This window comes from Triturus cristatus, chromosome 7, assembly GCF_964204655.1.
Source record: "Triturus cristatus chromosome 7, aTriCri1.1, whole genome shotgun sequence".
Taxonomy (NCBI): Eukaryota; Metazoa; Chordata; class Amphibia; order Caudata; family Salamandridae; genus Triturus; species Triturus cristatus.
Genome location: NC_140590.1, coordinates 1,561,663,065 through 1,561,680,249, shown reverse-complemented (window position 1 = coordinate 1,561,680,249; position 17,185 = coordinate 1,561,663,065). Strand labels below are relative to the sequence as shown.

Genomic DNA, 17,185 nt, shown 5'->3' with positions numbered 1-17,185 from the left:
ACTTCACCAGAGGCCAGCTCCTCGCCAGAAGTCGTCTTGCTGTGTTTCTTCTCCCTCTTCTGCAGGTGCACTAAGAACTGTGGGAGCCTAAAGCTCGCCGACCTGCCGTAAAAAACACCTATGCACCCGAGCCTCACAGCCCGAGTCCATTGAAACTGACAGTCTCTTTCTGGCTCTGAGACCCCCAAGAATGGAGCCCCCCCCCCTTTGGATTCTACCGGACTGGTTCCCCAGGCTCCCCCTCTCCCCTTCTTTGCAGTCTCTTTACTACAGGTACTTTTTCTATTGACTACAGCGTGTAGTGTTCAAGGCTACCACCGCTAATAGCACCTCTGCACCCGGACACCCCAGGGCAGGTAAAACTGAACTCTTGGTGCTTTCTTGGACCTTAGCCCCTACTCGCCTTAAGTCTAGATGAATAGTCTTGTAAGTCGTTTAGAAGTGACCCTGTCCAGTGAATGATTCTCCCTTAAGTGCGTTCAAGTCTCATTCCTCAAATCTGACAGCTGTTTTTTACTACCGTTTTTACTGTAAAATTTGGTGTCTGATATTCTATAAAAAATGTATTTTTCTAAATTGGTCTTGAGTTCCTTCTTGAGTGTGCATCTAATTTTTTGACTCTGTGTGTACAGCAAATGCTTTACACTACCCTCTGATAAGCCTAAACTGCTAGCCCAAACTACCACAAAAGAAAACATTTGGGATTAATAATTTAAGCCCTGTAAGCCAATATGGCTCATTTTGGTACACTGCATAAAAAAAATCAGCGTCCTACATTATTGTGTTTGGGCTTGGAGCCTTAGTATGTGCTCAGAAGGACCAATCCTGCTTCAGCTGATTAATTCTTTCCCCGTGTTTCAGGGAGGACAAAGACAACATTGTTGTGCATCATTTTGGAGTACCACTTCACCATTCACCGCTACACCAGCACTGGAATAAGGTTAGTGCTTCATTCCATTTTAGACAGAGCTGACCAAATAAGACATGCATAGTAACGTAGTGTTGGTTAAATTCATAGCATGTTTGCTTTACACCAGAATAAATTGAGTGGCTGCATTTATTACTGAATATTGTGGTGTGGAAAGTAGAGCAGCTGCCTAAACCCTCAGCCCTTGTGGGTGTGAGGGATGCAGCTGCTGCTTTGTCTTGGGTATGCTGCATTCTTTTAAGCATGTGAAATACACTGGACATCCTTTTTTGGAGTGTGCGAGGTGAATGTGATTCATTTTTGTTGGGTCTTGAGGTGCCCTGGATTCAATTTGCATGAATGTGGGCTGCACTGGGTGTCTCTTAAATGCATTATGATAAATAATAGTTAATCTTTTTTTTAAGGTGGCTGTTGAGCTGTGAAAGCTTTGTGTTTCTGGCCATGAGACTTAAATACTGTGGTACATACGTTGATGGGTGCACCATTGTAAAGGTCAGAGGCTGGTCACAAGAATAGAGTACTCACAAAAGGAGGCACTGTTCCCTAGTGAATCTGGTCAAGAGCGACCTGGATCCACCTACGAATTAGAGGGGTAGAAGAGTCAGGTCAGGGATTAGGTACTCAGGAAGGCAGGGGAGACACACTATTGTCTCTTATTGCCCTCACACACGCCGAAGGATGTCATGCATCATCATCGGGCGTTTGCTCCTCGTCGGGCCGGCGGTGCAATGCCCTACGGGTCCCCCGAAGGGTCTCTTTGGTGGAGATCTTTTAGAGAACTGCCGATGGGTGCATACGGGTATGTGGAAGGGGAGTACCTGAGTAGTTAGTGCAAGGTAGTGTGTGCAAAGTGAGTTAAAAGTACCTAAGGGTTGCCGAAAACAAGTGGGTGATTTAATAAGAAGGTACCCTTGGTACATTAAAAACCCGTAGGTTGATAGTTATCTGTCGAGACGTTATGTGTCTGGATAACTTACAGAATGGTCGACATGTTTCGCGCCTTAGGTGGTCAAAGTGATCCTTGGTGTTTCATCAGGACCAGGGGTGATGGTGAAGTGAGGTAAGTGCACAGACTAAGTATAGCGAGTAGGGTAGTATTAGCCCTCTCGCTGAAAAAAGGGGGGGTTATATCTCCTGCACAAGTTGTGTCTGAGAGAGGAGTAGGTTATGCCCCCTTTGAAACTGACCTAGCAGAGGAGTGAGGGTTACTCCATGAGTCTAGTGGCGTTGGGTGCCCACACCTTCTAGGGGGGTTGCTCAGGTGACGGCACTGGAAACCTGCCCGATCCAGACGCCTGCTCGTAGGCCACCAGGTACCTCCAGTAAGTGCCACAGAGCTGCGTTGCAGAGAGGTGTAAAAAGGGGCGTGGCCTCTGAACACCTCTCTGCAACGCAGCTCCCTGGCGCATACTGGAGGTACCTGGTGGGCTAGTTGGCCCCCAGGGACTCTCCGTATTCAATTGGAATTAATTCCCCAACTTACAACACACCAGGGGGTGCGTTTGCACAGTGGGGCATGGAGGTGGCGGGGCCCAAGATGACATGTGTGCAAACACACCCTGTGGCGCATTTTAAGTTGGGGGGGGATTAAGTCCGCTTGAATCCTGATGGTTCTTGGGGTCCAACTAGCCCACGAGGTACCTTCAGTAAGTGCCAGGGAGCTGCATTGCAGAGAGGTGTTCAGAGGGCACGCCCCTTTTTAGGTCTCGGCTCGAGGGCTGCGCTTGCGCAGTCTCGCTCCGAGATTTATTGTTTTCAGAAGAGGGGCTTGAACCCGCCCCTCTTCTTCCCTCTTCTCCATTGACTGGCCTCTTAAATGCTGGTCAGCCATTGGAGAAGAGGTTTGTCTCTCCAAACAAGCCCCGTCCTTTTCGGATTCGGGGGCGTGTTTTTTCGATTCTTTCTCTCCTTTGGAATGTAAACATTCCAGCCAATGGCAAGAGGAGAGAAAAAGAAAAACAGGCCCCCGAATCCGAAAACGCCACTGCGTTTCACCGAGTAATTTCTGCTTCACCTCGGAGAAAGGCGGTGGTGTTAATGGCGTCCTCTCCCCCTGCTGTCGGCTCTCAATGCGTCACTTCGCAGCTTGCACAGGTATTAGCATACAATAGTTCTGGGCGTTGCGTGTCGGTAACTCCTATCATGGGCCCAATAGCAGTCTAGCGTTCACAATATCGCACTCTCCCGCAGGATGCACTCCGCAGCATGAGCGGTAGGCCTGGTTCTTGATTTGCCAATTCCTTCCTGTAGTGTGAGCAGCAGCAGCACACACGGCACTTTCTAGTGCATGAGCTGGAACCCACGCTCACCCTTTGCTCCGTCTCCGCTCTGGATTTTGGTGAAGTTGCAGTGTGGAGTAGGCCACCTATTCGCCTGTATATTGTCACCAGACACTGCCACACTATTTTACTGCTGCATAATCACGGACCGCGATCCAGTGGCGCCTATTGAATATAGGAGGGGGGAGTGAAACTGCGCCGGGTCCACACACCACCCGCAGCCGCACTTACCTTATAGCGAGCTCAGTGCAATCTCTCTGCGGCGCCCGTCTCCACTTTGACTTTGCCTCTAAAACGGCATACGCGGCAATCCTATACTATCCACATATATGGCCTTTATAACGAGCAGACAGGCAGGGGTGTCCTGTTAAACAGTTCCGTGCGCAAGCAACTCACCCGGTCCAGGTTTTTTCCGTTGCACGCTGGGATTTGTAGTTCTCGCTCTCCACTACCAAACCTTGGAACCCATTAAGACACGGTACTCTTACCCACTATTCCACTGCATCTGCCTTTACCCAGGTAGGCTCTAAATTAGCCTGTACCCAGACAGCTAGACTGAATTTGGGGGATGGGCTAGGCACAGGTATTTCCTTTCCCCCTCCCTTCCATTTTACTGGCATCGTGCTCTGGTTGGCTGCCATGAGCTCAAAGTTTGTCCGCCGAGGACTTTGTACACAGGCAAGTTTGGAAAACAGGAGGCAGGGTGATCTCGCTACGTCCGTATGACTGCCACTGTATTTTAAGGGCGTCCCAAAAAATGGTACCCAACCAGAACTTTTCTATTGCCTTCGAATGGGATGACTGCTTTCTCTTCTAATTTCTGGTTGGTTTACAACTGGTATTACAGTGCCTTAAATGTATTGGCTAGTTTTGAGGCAGCGGAAACGTAGCCAACGTGTCACTCCCACTCCTAGTTACTGATTGGCCATCAGGGTACCCGGCTTTGGCAATGATTGGCAAAAAAAGTTATCACATCCTTCGATTTAGAATGTGGCGCGTCCTAGCGTTTCTTGTCGAAGCAGTATAAATGAAGCGCTAAAGTGATTGAGGTGAGTATCTCTCTGGGACCGTGAAAGTGCGATTATTTTGAGGTCGACGTCACGGAATACTGAGGTAGCCTGGCGAACAAAATGATTTATTGACGGTAGATCTCAGTGACTGTGGCTCTGTGTGTGGCTCTTTGTGTGTGTGGCTGTGTGTGTGGCTGTGTGTGTGGGGGTGGCTCTGTGTGTGTGTGGGGGTGGCTCTGTGTGTGTGGGGGTGGCTCTGTGTGTGTGGGGGTGGCTCTGTGTGTGTGGGGGTGGCTCTCTGTGTGTGGGGGTGGCTCTGTGTGTGGGGGTGGCTCTGTATGTGGGGGTGGCTCTGTGTGGGGGAGGCTCTGTGTGTGTGGGTGGCTTTTTTTGTAGGTGGCTCTATGCGTGGTGGGTCTGTCTGTGTGTGGGTAACTGTGTGTGTAGGTGGCTCTGTGGGTGGCTCTATTTGTGTGTGGGTTGCTCTATGTGAGTGGCTCTGTGTGGGTGGCTCTGTGTGTGTGTTTGGGTGTGTGGCTCTGTGTGTGGGTGCAAATGCAATAGGTCTCGCATTTGAGAGTGATTAAGCTATTGACATTGTAAATAATAATGCCGTTTCTTTAAATGTTTTAAAAACAAAAACATAAACAAAAATAATGTCATGAGCAATGCCAATAGCTTTAACTTTAACAATGCCGAGACCATTGCATTGTAAATGCTTCTTACACCTCTCTGCAACGCAGCTCTGTGGCGCTTACTGGAGGTACCTCGTGGACTAGTTGGATCCCGGGGACACCGCTCTGCAACACAGCGCAGTGGCGCTTGCTGGAGGTACCTGGTGGGCTAGTTGGTCCCCAGGGACCCCCAGGATTGAAGAGGAATTAATTCCCCAACTTAAAAAGCACCACAGGGCGTGTTTGCACACATGTCACCTCAGGCCCAGGACCCGCCCCCTCCCTTCACCACTGTGCAAACGCGCCCCCTGGCGCGTTGTAAGTTGGGGAATTAATTCCCCTTGAATAGTGAGGGTCCCTGGGGGCCAACTAGCCCACCAGGTACCTCCAGTATGCGCCAGGGAGCTGCGTTGCAGGGAGGTGTTCAGAGGCCACGCTCCTTTTTACACCTCTCTGCAACGCAGCTCTGTGGCGCTTACTGGAGGTACCTGGTGGGCTAGTTGGACCCCAGGGACCGTCTGGATTCAAGGGGACGTAATCTCCCAACTTAAAACGTGCCACGGGACGCGTCTGCACAGTGGTGAAGGGAGGGGGCGGGGCCTGAGGTGACTTGTGCAAACACGCCCTGTGGTGCGTTTTAAGTTGGGAAATTAATTCCTCTTCAATCCTGAGGGTCCCTGGGGACCAACTAGCCCACCAGGTACCTCCAGTAAGCGCCACTGCGCTGCGTTGCAGAGAGGTGTTCAGAGGCCACGCCCCTTTTTACACCTCTCTGCAACGCAGCTCTGTGGCGCTTACTGGAGGTACCTGGTTGGCTAATGGACCCCAGGGACCATCAGGATTCAACGGGACTTAATCTCCCAACTTAAAACAGCCACAGGGTGTGTTTGCACACGTCACCTCAGGCCCCCCCCCCCCCCCCTTCCCTTCACCACTGTGCAAACGCTCCCCTTAGCGCGTTTTAAGAGGTAGTTGTAATCCCCCTGCCCTATTATGTACTGGGGCCTTACAGAGGAGGTCATGCTAATCACATGAGTACCCCAACACATAGTGTTCCCTAGTGTATGTAGGTGTTTTCACTGTATTCTAAGTGTCTTTTAGCATAGCACTGGCTCTAGGCCTGGTTAGTCAGTCAGTTACCACCAGTACCCGCCTGAAAAAGTTGTGGGCACTGGATGATTTTGGAACAAGGCCTCTTTCTGCTCCTCCGTTGGTTCTTTCTGCACATGTCTTGCTTCTTCCTGCACTTTTCTTCGTCTTTGTGGAATTCTGTTGCTTCTTTCTGCATTTCTTTTGCTTCTTTCTGCATTTCTTTTGCTTCTTTCTGCATTTCTTTTGCTTCTTTCTGTGCATTTTTTCTTCTTTCTTCACATGTCCTACCTCTGTAGGCATAGTTAGAAACTAGCATTTAAAAAACCTTTGAAATTCACTGAAAAAACCATAGGTTTCACACACGTTATAGTTAGAAATTAGCATTTAAAAAAACCTTTGAAATTCACTGAAAAAACCATAGGTTTTAGGGAAAGTTATAGTTAGTTGGACATTTCACTCGTACACAACCAGAGAAATTCTCCCGTTATAGTTAGTTCAGCTAAATATAACTCGCGCCCCCACAATGCACTGCTGATGACATCACATATTACATCACTCATGACATGGTCAGTGACCTCACTGATGACATCTCAAATTACATCTCTGATAACTTCATCCATGTGATAATTTGATGCATATTCTTACACCCTAATATAACCTTTGATACACCCACTCTAAATTACAGACTGCCATTCTCAAAACCATAGACACTCCAACAGCAATAACTACATACACGCTCACTGATTCTTAGGTTTACACACACGTCCACTCACTCACCCGTACAGTCACTCATACTTATGGTCACTCAGTACAGGACTATCATATGCACTCATACACCTATATAAACACTCACACACCCCCACTCATCCATAGAGGTACTCACACACCTAGTCAGTCATGCAAATAATTAATCACACTGCCATTTACTCACCTATACAGTTATACACACACTAGCTCAATCACTCATACAAATACTAGCACATTCTTACACTCTTATACAATCACTGATACAAGCACACACTCATCCATACAGCCACTCTCTCAATCACACACTCTCACTTATAGCCATTTATATACTCCAACACACATAGATACTGCCTTTCACATATGTAGTTACTCACAAATGTACCACTGAGATATACATTCACTCACTAACACACCCATACACACACTCCCCCACCCATACAGTCCATCACAGATGCACTCTTGAAACCATGCACCCACTGAATCACCCACTCACACATCCATGCACAGTCACACACACCCCACTCACATAAACACTCGGGCACCCATACAGTACACAGACAACCAATCAATAACCCATATAGACACTCATGTAGCTATTCACAAACCCATGTAGCCGCTTACACACCAACAGACAGACGGATACAGACATTCACACAGTTTAGTCACTAACCCATACATTCAGTAAGATACGTTTAATCACTAACTTATAGAGTCAGTCACGAACCTACTAAATCATACATTCAGACACTTATACACCCACTCATTCTTAAATACGCCTTTCCCTATATATATATTAAACCTATTTAAACTTTACAGGAATACAGTCACTGGATGATGTCATGAGTGATGTCATTTGAGATGTCATCAGCAGTGCATTGCGGGGGCGCGAGTTATAGTTAGCTGAACTAACTATAACGGGGGAATTTCTCTGATTTTGTAACAATTGAAATGTCCAACTAACTATAACTTCCCCTAAAACCTATGTTTTTTTCCAGTGAATATATATATATATATATGTGTATATATATATATATATATATATATTACCTACTGGCGGTCGCCAGTAGGTAGTTATAGTTAGGACCCTGTTTCCATAGGAAAACCGCAACATTCTATTTTGAATAACTTTGGCGCCGGTCGACGAATCCTCGCCAAATTTTCAAAATAGGTGGGGCGCTGCGCTCCGCTCCTACCCTGAAAGTCTCGGGGGGATTCGTCAAGCGGGGGCTGAGATAAAAGGGGGGTCCCAAAACGCGTTTTTCCCATGCATTTTTCCATAGGACCTTTAGACACAGCCACAGCCCGAACGGCTGAACAGAGTTCCTTGAAATTTGGCAGAGAGGTAGTCTACAGGTCAAGGAAGTGCCTTTTGTAGGTTTGGTGTAAATCTGTTCAGTAGATTCTGAGAAAATAGCCTTTAAATCAATATATATATCTGAGCCAGCTTACAGTGCGCTTACGGTGCGCTTACCGTACGCGTACGGTGACGAGCGCGATTCTGATTGGCTGTTCGATCTAAGTAAACATTCGAATCGGTCGAAACCAGGAAGCGGCGGCCGCCATTTTCTCTCTCGCACTCTGAGGGGGGCTGCAAAAACCAAGACAAAAAACATCTACAGGGGGAGTATATTCTGTTCTTAAACACCCAGCATCCATATATGTGTCCCCAATCAACCCCCAAGGCCAAAAAAACAAATTTTTTTTTTTTAAAAAAAACGCCGATTACGCTTACCGTACGCGTACGGTATTAAAATTATAAAAAAAAAAAAATTATCCACACTTTCCCCACCCCGTGTGCAAATGGTGCCCGTGGTGCACCATTTGTGCATGGCATACGAAAATAAATGGAAAGTACAAATGAATAACGTTCTCAACGAAGCGCATAATATGTTCCCCCATGTGCGCGAAGCGCATCGTGCGTACATGGCCCATCTTGCGGTCGCGTGAGTTATAGTTGCCTGCACTAACTATAACGGGGGAATTTCATTGGTTTTTTACGAGTGAAATGTACAGCTAACTATAACTTGTGTGAAACCTATGGTTTTTTCAGTGAATATATATATATATGTGTGTTCGAGGCATGTGGGCTGCTGAATTCATATCTGTGCATAGATCACCGCCTAGTGTTGGGTCCGGATGATTGCACATTGTTGTCCTGGAAGAGTCTTCGAAGTTTCACGAGATAGGTGGCTCCTCCCCTGGACTACAGTGCGCATGAGCATCCTCTCCATCCTTAGATTGTTTTTTATCCGCCATTGGGTTCGGATGTGCTTATCTTAGCTCAAGTTAGGAAAATTTAGTTTAAGGCCAAAAGGCCTTTAGTTCTCGTCGGTACTGTTCCCGTTCGGTATCGACCAGTTTTTATTAGTGCTCTAGCACCTTCTTCAAGCTTTTCGGATCCGCTTGGTCCGAACATCGAACTTCGATCGACGATGGAATCGAGGACTCCCTTCAAAAGATGTCCTTTATGCCACGCGAAATACCCACACATCAACGTCCACCCGGTATGCAACAAATGTCTCTCACCGGATCACGATGAGTCGCAATGTATGGCCTGCTCGAAGAAAACTCTCCGGAATCGACGGGCAGCGAGATTGGAGGCGCAGCAATTGGCGCCTGCCCCGGCCAACATCTTTAGCACCGAGGACGAAGACGCCGAGAGCGTAGAAGACGTAGACTCCAGTCACGCTTCCGAACACGACTCCCGATCAGAAGACGACGATGAGGTGATCTTTGAGGGCGAAGACGTCGTCTAAGAGGTAGGAGACTACGATGAGGCCCTTGGGGCCGAGGAAGATAGCTCCAGCGAAGAGCTAGGCCAACCCGTCGATACGGAGGCCGAGACACTAAGTCGTCATAAGGCTCAGGTCGAGGGATCGCCTGTGGGCCTTACCCAAGATCGATCACAGGGTTCTTCGGCCCCGCCTCCGGGCCCGGCCTCGAACATTTCACAGGAGCCATTATTATCGAAGACGACTGGATTCCCTTCAGCGAAACCGAAACCGTCCATCGCACCGGTTCCATGGAACCCGAAAGTGAAACTGGTTGCGATCGGCTCGACGGCCTCGAAGCCCTCCACTCCTTCGACGCCGGCAAAGGTCATCGGCTTTGACCGCACAAAAAGAGATTTCGGTGAGGAGCGCACCGCAACGGGTCCGCGCGTCGAGCCGAAGAAGAAGGCCCTCGGTCCCCACGCGGCGCCTCGGCCTCTGGCACCGAAGATTACGGCCCAAACCACCAAGGTCAAAGTCGCCGAGCCGTCTGCGTCGACGTCGAAGACAGCGGCGCCTGCCAAGTCATCGACTCCGATAAGCGTCGATACCTCCCTTCGGATCGACGACCCAAAGACTGCAAAAAAGTCGGATGCCGTTTCGACGCCTACCTCCATGGTGCCGATCGGTTCCAATGCGCCATCGGCGTTCACCGTGCAACAGGTCTCAGCATCATTGCAACGCATCAGAGACCGGGCAACCCTCCACTCTACATCGGGTCCTGAAACGCACAAGGCCGCAAAATCACACTCTGCGCCAGCGAACATCACATTTGGGTTGCCGCCACCCACGGTGCCGAAAATGTTCGAAATTCGGACACGTGTCCGCCAAACACAGTCCCCATCCACTGGACAAACCAATATCGAGCCTTCACAGGCACACTTTATCGACGCCGACACTGGTAGGTTGATGCTCCGCAAGCGGAAAATCACGCCAGAGAGGGGCTTGGACTCATACAAAATTCCTCTGAAACACAAATTGCCGGCAGGATCAGAACCAATGCTTCATGAACACTTTCAACCCTTCCATCAGGATCCACCGTCCTTTTCTCCTACGCATTCAGACACAGACGCAGGAGAGGACTATGTAGGGGATGATACCACCTACCCTGGGGATATCGATCCTGATGATCACTTGCAAGACCCAGATCAGGCATGGGATGACCCCACCGACCAGGGTAACGCACCGGATACTCCTGACACGCAGCTTTACAATATAAAGACATCTCCCACAGAGGACACTGCTGCCTTTAATGCCCTCATAGAACGGGCTGCTGCCAATCATGGAGTGCAACTCCATTCTGACACTGTAGAGGAAGACTTCTTAGTGGACACTTTCGCCTCCTCTGAAAAAACTGTCAAAACTCTGCCAATGTTAAAGGGAGTTCTAAAACCTGCAAAAGACATTTTTAAAGAAACAACCAGGGCACGGGTGCTGAACCCCAGAATCGAAAAGAAATACAAGCCTGCACCCGGAGACCCTATGTACATTAGGGGTCAGTTACCTTTAGACTCCATGGTTGTTGCTAATGCTCGCAAAAGAGCCCACTCACAAACAACGGGTGATGCTCCTCCCCCAGACAAGGAGTCCAAAGTGCTGGAGACATCAGGCAAAAGAATAGCAGCGCAAGCGGCAAACATCTGGCGCATTGCCAACACACAGGCACTCCTGGCCCGTTATGACAGGTCCCACTACGACACACTAGAATCACTGCTACAACATTTGCCAGATGAATATAAAGAGGCAGCGGAGCTCCTTATCAGAGAGGGACAACTCCTTACCAATGCGTCCATCAAATGCGCACTGGATGCAGCCGACACTGCAGCGAGGGCGATCAACACAAGCGTCATGTTGAGGAGGCACGCATGGTTGAGAATCTCAGGCTTCAAGCCTGAGATTCAGAACAATATCTTAAATCATCCGGTCAACCCAGACTATTTATTTGGCCCTGAAGTTGACACTACCCTCGAAAAAATTAAGAAAGACACAAACTGCAAAATCAATGGGGGCTCTACAGTCGCAGCAGTTTCGTAGTGGCTCCTTTCGTCGCCCGGGAATAGAGGAGCAGCTAGAGGTCAGGGGTCCCAGCAGCAGTACAATAAAGGGGGCACACAAAGTAACTATGATAAAACCACCAGAGGTGGATATCGTGGATCCAGCACCAAAGGCAGAGGACGTGGGTACGGCAACACCAGGTCCTCCCCCAAAAACAAACCGTGACGCCTTCTCCCTGCCCCCCGACCACATAACACCTGTCGAGGGGACACTCCGGCAGTTCCTGTCAGTCTGGAAAACCATCACCACAGACAGGTGTGTCAGGGATGTTATCCAGCACGGTTACTGTCTCGAATTAACGTCCACTCCACCCAACATACCGCCAAAGCACCGTCCTATGTCCGTAGAGCACTTGGCGTTATTGCAGCAGGAAGTACTAAGTATGCTGCAAAAAGGTGCAATAGAGGTCGTGCCCGTCAACCAACAGGGGACAGGGGTGTACTCTCTGTACTTCTTAATCCCAACAAAGGACGGTTCGCTCAGACCTATACTAGACCTGAGACCCCTCAACCACTACATTCTCTCAGAGCATTTCCATATGCTCACCCTACAACAGGTTCTACCACTACTCAGTCAGGGAGACTTCCTTGCCACACTGGACTTGAAAGATGCGTATTTCCACATACCCATACACCCATCACACACAAAATATCTCAGGTTCACTATTCAGGGGAATCACTATCAGTTCAAAGTTCTCCCCTTCGGAGTAACAACGGCACCCAGGGTCTTTACCAAGTGCCTAGCAACAGTGGCTGCACATCTACGGAGACAACACATACACGTCTTCCCTTACCTGGACGACTGGCTTGTTCAGGCAAAGTCAGCCCAGCAATGTGCCAGCCACATGTCCCTCACCATTCACCTCTCTCCAGGGTTGGGAAGCTCATGTACTCACTTACACAGTGCAGGGCCTATGGACGACACAGCAAAAGAAGATGCACATCAACGTTCTGGAACGGATGGCAATCTTCCTAGCCATGAAGGCATTCAAGGTACACTTGTGCAACAAGGTTGTGTTGATCCGGACGGACAACATGACTGCCATTTACTACATACAGAAGCAGGGAGGAACACACTCTCCACAGTTGTCTCATCTGGCTCAGAGCATGTGGAAGTGGGCCATTCAAAGGAACATCTTCCTCATGGCGGAACACCTCCCCGGCAAGGACAACCAGATGGCGGATCTGCTCAGCAGACACAGCCACCAGATGCACGAGTGGGAGCTACACCCGTCAGTACTCCAACCGTACTTCCAACAGTGGGGTCATCCAGAGATAGACCTATTCGCCACAAACAAACGCAAAATGCCAAAGCTTTGCCGCCAGGTTCCCACATCCGCAGTCACAGGGCAATGCGATATGGATGAACTGGTCCGGCAGATTTGCGTACGCTTTTCCCCCGCACCATTAATACCGCTAGTGGCACGCAAACTGCGACAACACTCACTGACACTCATCCTAGTTGCTCCCACATGGGCACGCCAACCATGGTACACCACCTTTCTAGACCTTTCCGTGGTGCCGCATCAAAGGCTGCGGATCAAACCCGCACTTTTAACGCAGAACCATGGCGAAATTCAGCACCCAGATCCGCAACAGCTGAACCTGGCAATCTGGCTCCTGAAGTCTTAGAGTTTGGCTACCTCAACCTGCCACCTGAATGTATGGATATCATCAAGGAGGCCAGAAGACCCACTACCAGAGCTTGCTATGCGGCTAAATGGAAGAGGTTTGTCATTTACTGCAACAACAATGATATTAACCCGCTAGACGCATCCATTCAAAACATCATCTGTTACCTCTTAGACTTGTACCGATGCAATCTGGCATACAACTCAATACGTATCCATTTAACCGCGATAGTAGCCTATCTTCAAAACAGGCAGCACCTCTCTTTATTCAGAGTGCCTGCCATCAAAGCCTTCTTGGAAAGACTCAAACGAGTAATTCCCCCCAAGACACCCACCGGCACCGGTGTGGAACCTCAATGTGGTCCTCACCAGATTAATGGGTCCACCCTTTGAACCTCTCCATTCATGTGAGATTCAATTCCTCACCTGGAAAGTAGCTTTCTTAGTGGCAATCACTTCGTTACGAAGAGTTAGTGAACTCCAGGCACTAACCATTCAAGAGCCATTCATACAGGTTCACGCAAACAGAGTTGTACTACGTACCAACCCCAAATTCATGCCCAAAGTGATATCGCAGTTCCACATGAATCAATCTATTGAACTGCCTGTTTTCTTTCCAAGTCCACAAAATGTTGCAGAGAGAATGCTCCATACACTAGATGTAAAGAGGGCCCTCATGTACTATATAGACAGAACTAAAGATTTTAGGAAAACAAAACAACTTTTCGTTGCCTTTTCTCCACAACACAAGGGCAATGCCATTTCCAAAGCAGGGATAGCCAGATGGATCGTTAAATGTACTCAAATTTGCTATCAAAAAGCTAAACGCACATTAACGATTCCCCCACGAGCCCACTCAACACGAAAGTTAGGGGCGTCCATGGCTTTCCTAGGAAACATTCCTTTACAGGAAATATGAAGAGCAGCCACATGGTCCACTATACATACATTTACCAAACACTACTGTGTAGATGTACACTCAAAACAGCAGGCAGCTATAGGACAGGCTGTTCTCAAAACTCTTTTTCAGACTGCTGCAGCTGGCACGGGCAGCCGCCGCTAATGGAGGGACTGCTATATAATCTATGCACAGCTATGAATTCAGCAGCCCACATGCCTCGAACTGAATATGCTACTTACCAGTATGCATCTGTTCTTGGCATGTAGGGCTGCTGACATTCATATCGCCCACCCTCCTCCCCGGCGCCTGTAGCGGCTGCAGCACTCAGAATTACTGTATAACATGGTCATCACTTACTGTATCTACTCCATCACTGCCACAATGGCGAAAAACAATCTAAGGATGGAGAGGATGCCCATGCGCACTGTAGTCCAGGGGAGGAGCCACCTATCTCGTGATACTTCGAAGACTCTTCCAGGACAACAATGTGCAATCATCCGGACCCAACACTAGGCGGCGATCTATGCACAGATATGAATGTCAGCAGCCCTACATGCCAAGAACAGATGCATACTGGTAAGTAGCATATTCAATTCCAATTACTCGTACTGCACACCATTCCTTTTTGTGGAAAACAGACGATACGGACCCATATTCGTAGTGCTATAGTTTATTTTGGTTTAACCCCTTCGGTGCTCATGACGGAACGGTTCCGTCATGAGCCACGGTTGAGCTGTGCTCATGACGGAACCGTTCCGTCATGACCACGCCCGCGCAAGATTCCGTCAGCACAGCGGCGGAATCTGCGCAGCATGGAAGGGGTTAACGCCCAGCACCAACCGATATATATATATATATGGACTATGCCTTTGAAAAAGTTCGAAATGAACGAAACGCGTCAGGCTGCATGTCCTAATGAAAATAAAATTCAAATGAACTATGGATTCGTGAGTGCGTCTTCCTTCGTGATCGAGGGAGCTTTGTGTGTATATATATATATATACGGCTTGGTCCTGCCGTTGGACGCACCACCCGCAAAGAGCGCCACAATGCCCCAAAACGGACCTTGCTGTGCTGTTGTCGAGAGACGCCAAGGGGTAATGGCTGCCGCCACGGACTTACCGAGGCTGGGATCCCAGTCAGCTTTGAAAATGGGCTGCGCAGGAACGAATCAGCAGCACAACAAGTGCAACATTCAATTGGACAGCAATAGACCAGGCATTACCCACTGGAGGGTTTAATTGTGAAATGTTCGCGCAAACCACGAGTCCCACAATGCCTCAATTTGCATCCACGGAGGAGGTCCAATGAGGGCCAAGATCATATATAAAGCTAATGGACGAATGGTTTGCGAGAAGATGCTGGACTATGCCTTTGAAAAAGTTCGAAATGAACGAAACGCGTCAGGCTGCATGTCCTAATGAAAATAAAATTCAAATGAACTATGGATTCGTGAGTGCGTCTTCCTTCGTGATCGAGGGAGCTTTTTGTGTGTGTATATGTATATGTGTATATATGTATATATATATATATATATATATATATATATATATATTTATTCACTGAAAAAACCATAGGTTTCACACATGTTATAGTTAGCTGTACATTTCACTCGTAAAAAACCAATGAAATTCCACGTTATAGTTAGTGCAGGCAACTATAACTCACGCGACCGCAATCCTCTGCTGATGATGTCAGATATTACATCACTGATGACATATGTGTCTTTATGAAAAATAAATATTTGTAATATATGTATAGCTAAAGATACAGTATTAGCATCAACAGAGGATTGCGGTCGCGTGAGTTATAGTTGCCTGCACTAACTATAACGTGGAATTTCATTGGTTTTTTACGAGTGAAATGTACAGCTAACTATAACGTGTGAAACCTATGGTTTTTTCAGTGAATTTGTACGGTTTTTTAAATGCTAAGTTATGTATTTATTTTTAATTTTTTTTATTAAAATTTTTGCGCGCACGGTGCGCTTCACGCACCATGCGCGCGCTGTGGCCGCTCGGTGCGCTTCGCGCACCGAGCGCCCACGTTGCGCATTTCGTACCGTGCACGCATCGCCATTTTTTCAAAATATCAATTGTTTTTTTCTCCCTTGGGGGTCCTTAGATTTATATTTTGAATGTGTTTGTTACTTTTTTTTTTTTATTTATTTTTCGGCACAGGACTACATGTCCCAAAAACACTTGTGATAAATTAGCATGAATAATCGTGAATAAAATCACCGGAAATGTTGATTTAGCGAGTTTGTGTCACTGCTTGTCATCACTGCCCAGGAAGAAGAGGCGTCAGCCTCGAAACACGTCGGCATGAAGTGAGTGCCAGGAGGAGGGGCGAGTCTGAAGAAAATACGCCGGATGGTGGGCAAGCTGTCGTGTGCCCTTGAAATTAGCTTTTGGCACCTTGTGATTAATATATATATATATATATATATATATATATATATATACACACACACACACACAGATATATTAATACACCTGCGTATCTGTATTTTTCCTGCTGAAAACATATCCACCATTTCAGAAAAAGCAAAAAAGGCTCCACACAGATGACCCTCATCAGGACTACATCTACTGCCTATACCCATCGCATAAAGCATAAGGTATGTCATACCTTTTCTGCTGAGACTCTTAAAGAACGTGAGGGGAGACTACTTTTACGGCTCCAAAAACTTAAAACATGAAAGGAGCCCGTGTCAGACACTGAAAGTGAAGACTCGAGAAAATCGCAAAAAAGAGAGAGAGACTCTTCCCATCCTCATTCCTCTCTAGAGCCTCCCAATAATTCCTCTAAAAAGTCCCCTTGTGGTTCTCACTCAGAACCCTCAAACGAGGCACAAGTCTTCTCGCCATCCACAAAAAAAACAATCTTCAAAGGCGACTTCAGAGTCTCCTACACCTCCACCACAGATCAGACATTCCTTCAAAAAAACATCTTCGGCTCTTTCGACGGACAGATCATCGATGAGTGTCTCACCGTTGACAAGGAAAGGATCATCCATGCTGTAGACGACAAAGGTGTCCACCACCATTACTTCACTCTCAACAGCCTCATTGCTCTTGATGGCGACCTTATCGTCG

General features: G+C 47.9%; 1 protein-coding gene across 3 annotated transcripts in view; it reads left to right on the top strand.

The window, feature by feature from the left end:
* Positions 1-17,185, top strand: part of CTSA (cathepsin A) — a 71,484-nt gene that overhangs the window by 42,190 nt on the left and 12,109 nt on the right. For all 3 annotated transcript variants that reach the window (XM_085619375.1, XM_085619377.1, XM_085619376.1), the window contains exon 10: positions 862-940. In XM_085619375.1, coding sequence (XP_085475501.1) covers positions 862-940 — 79 coding nt within the window. The remainder of the gene's footprint in view (positions 1-861; positions 941-17,185) is intronic.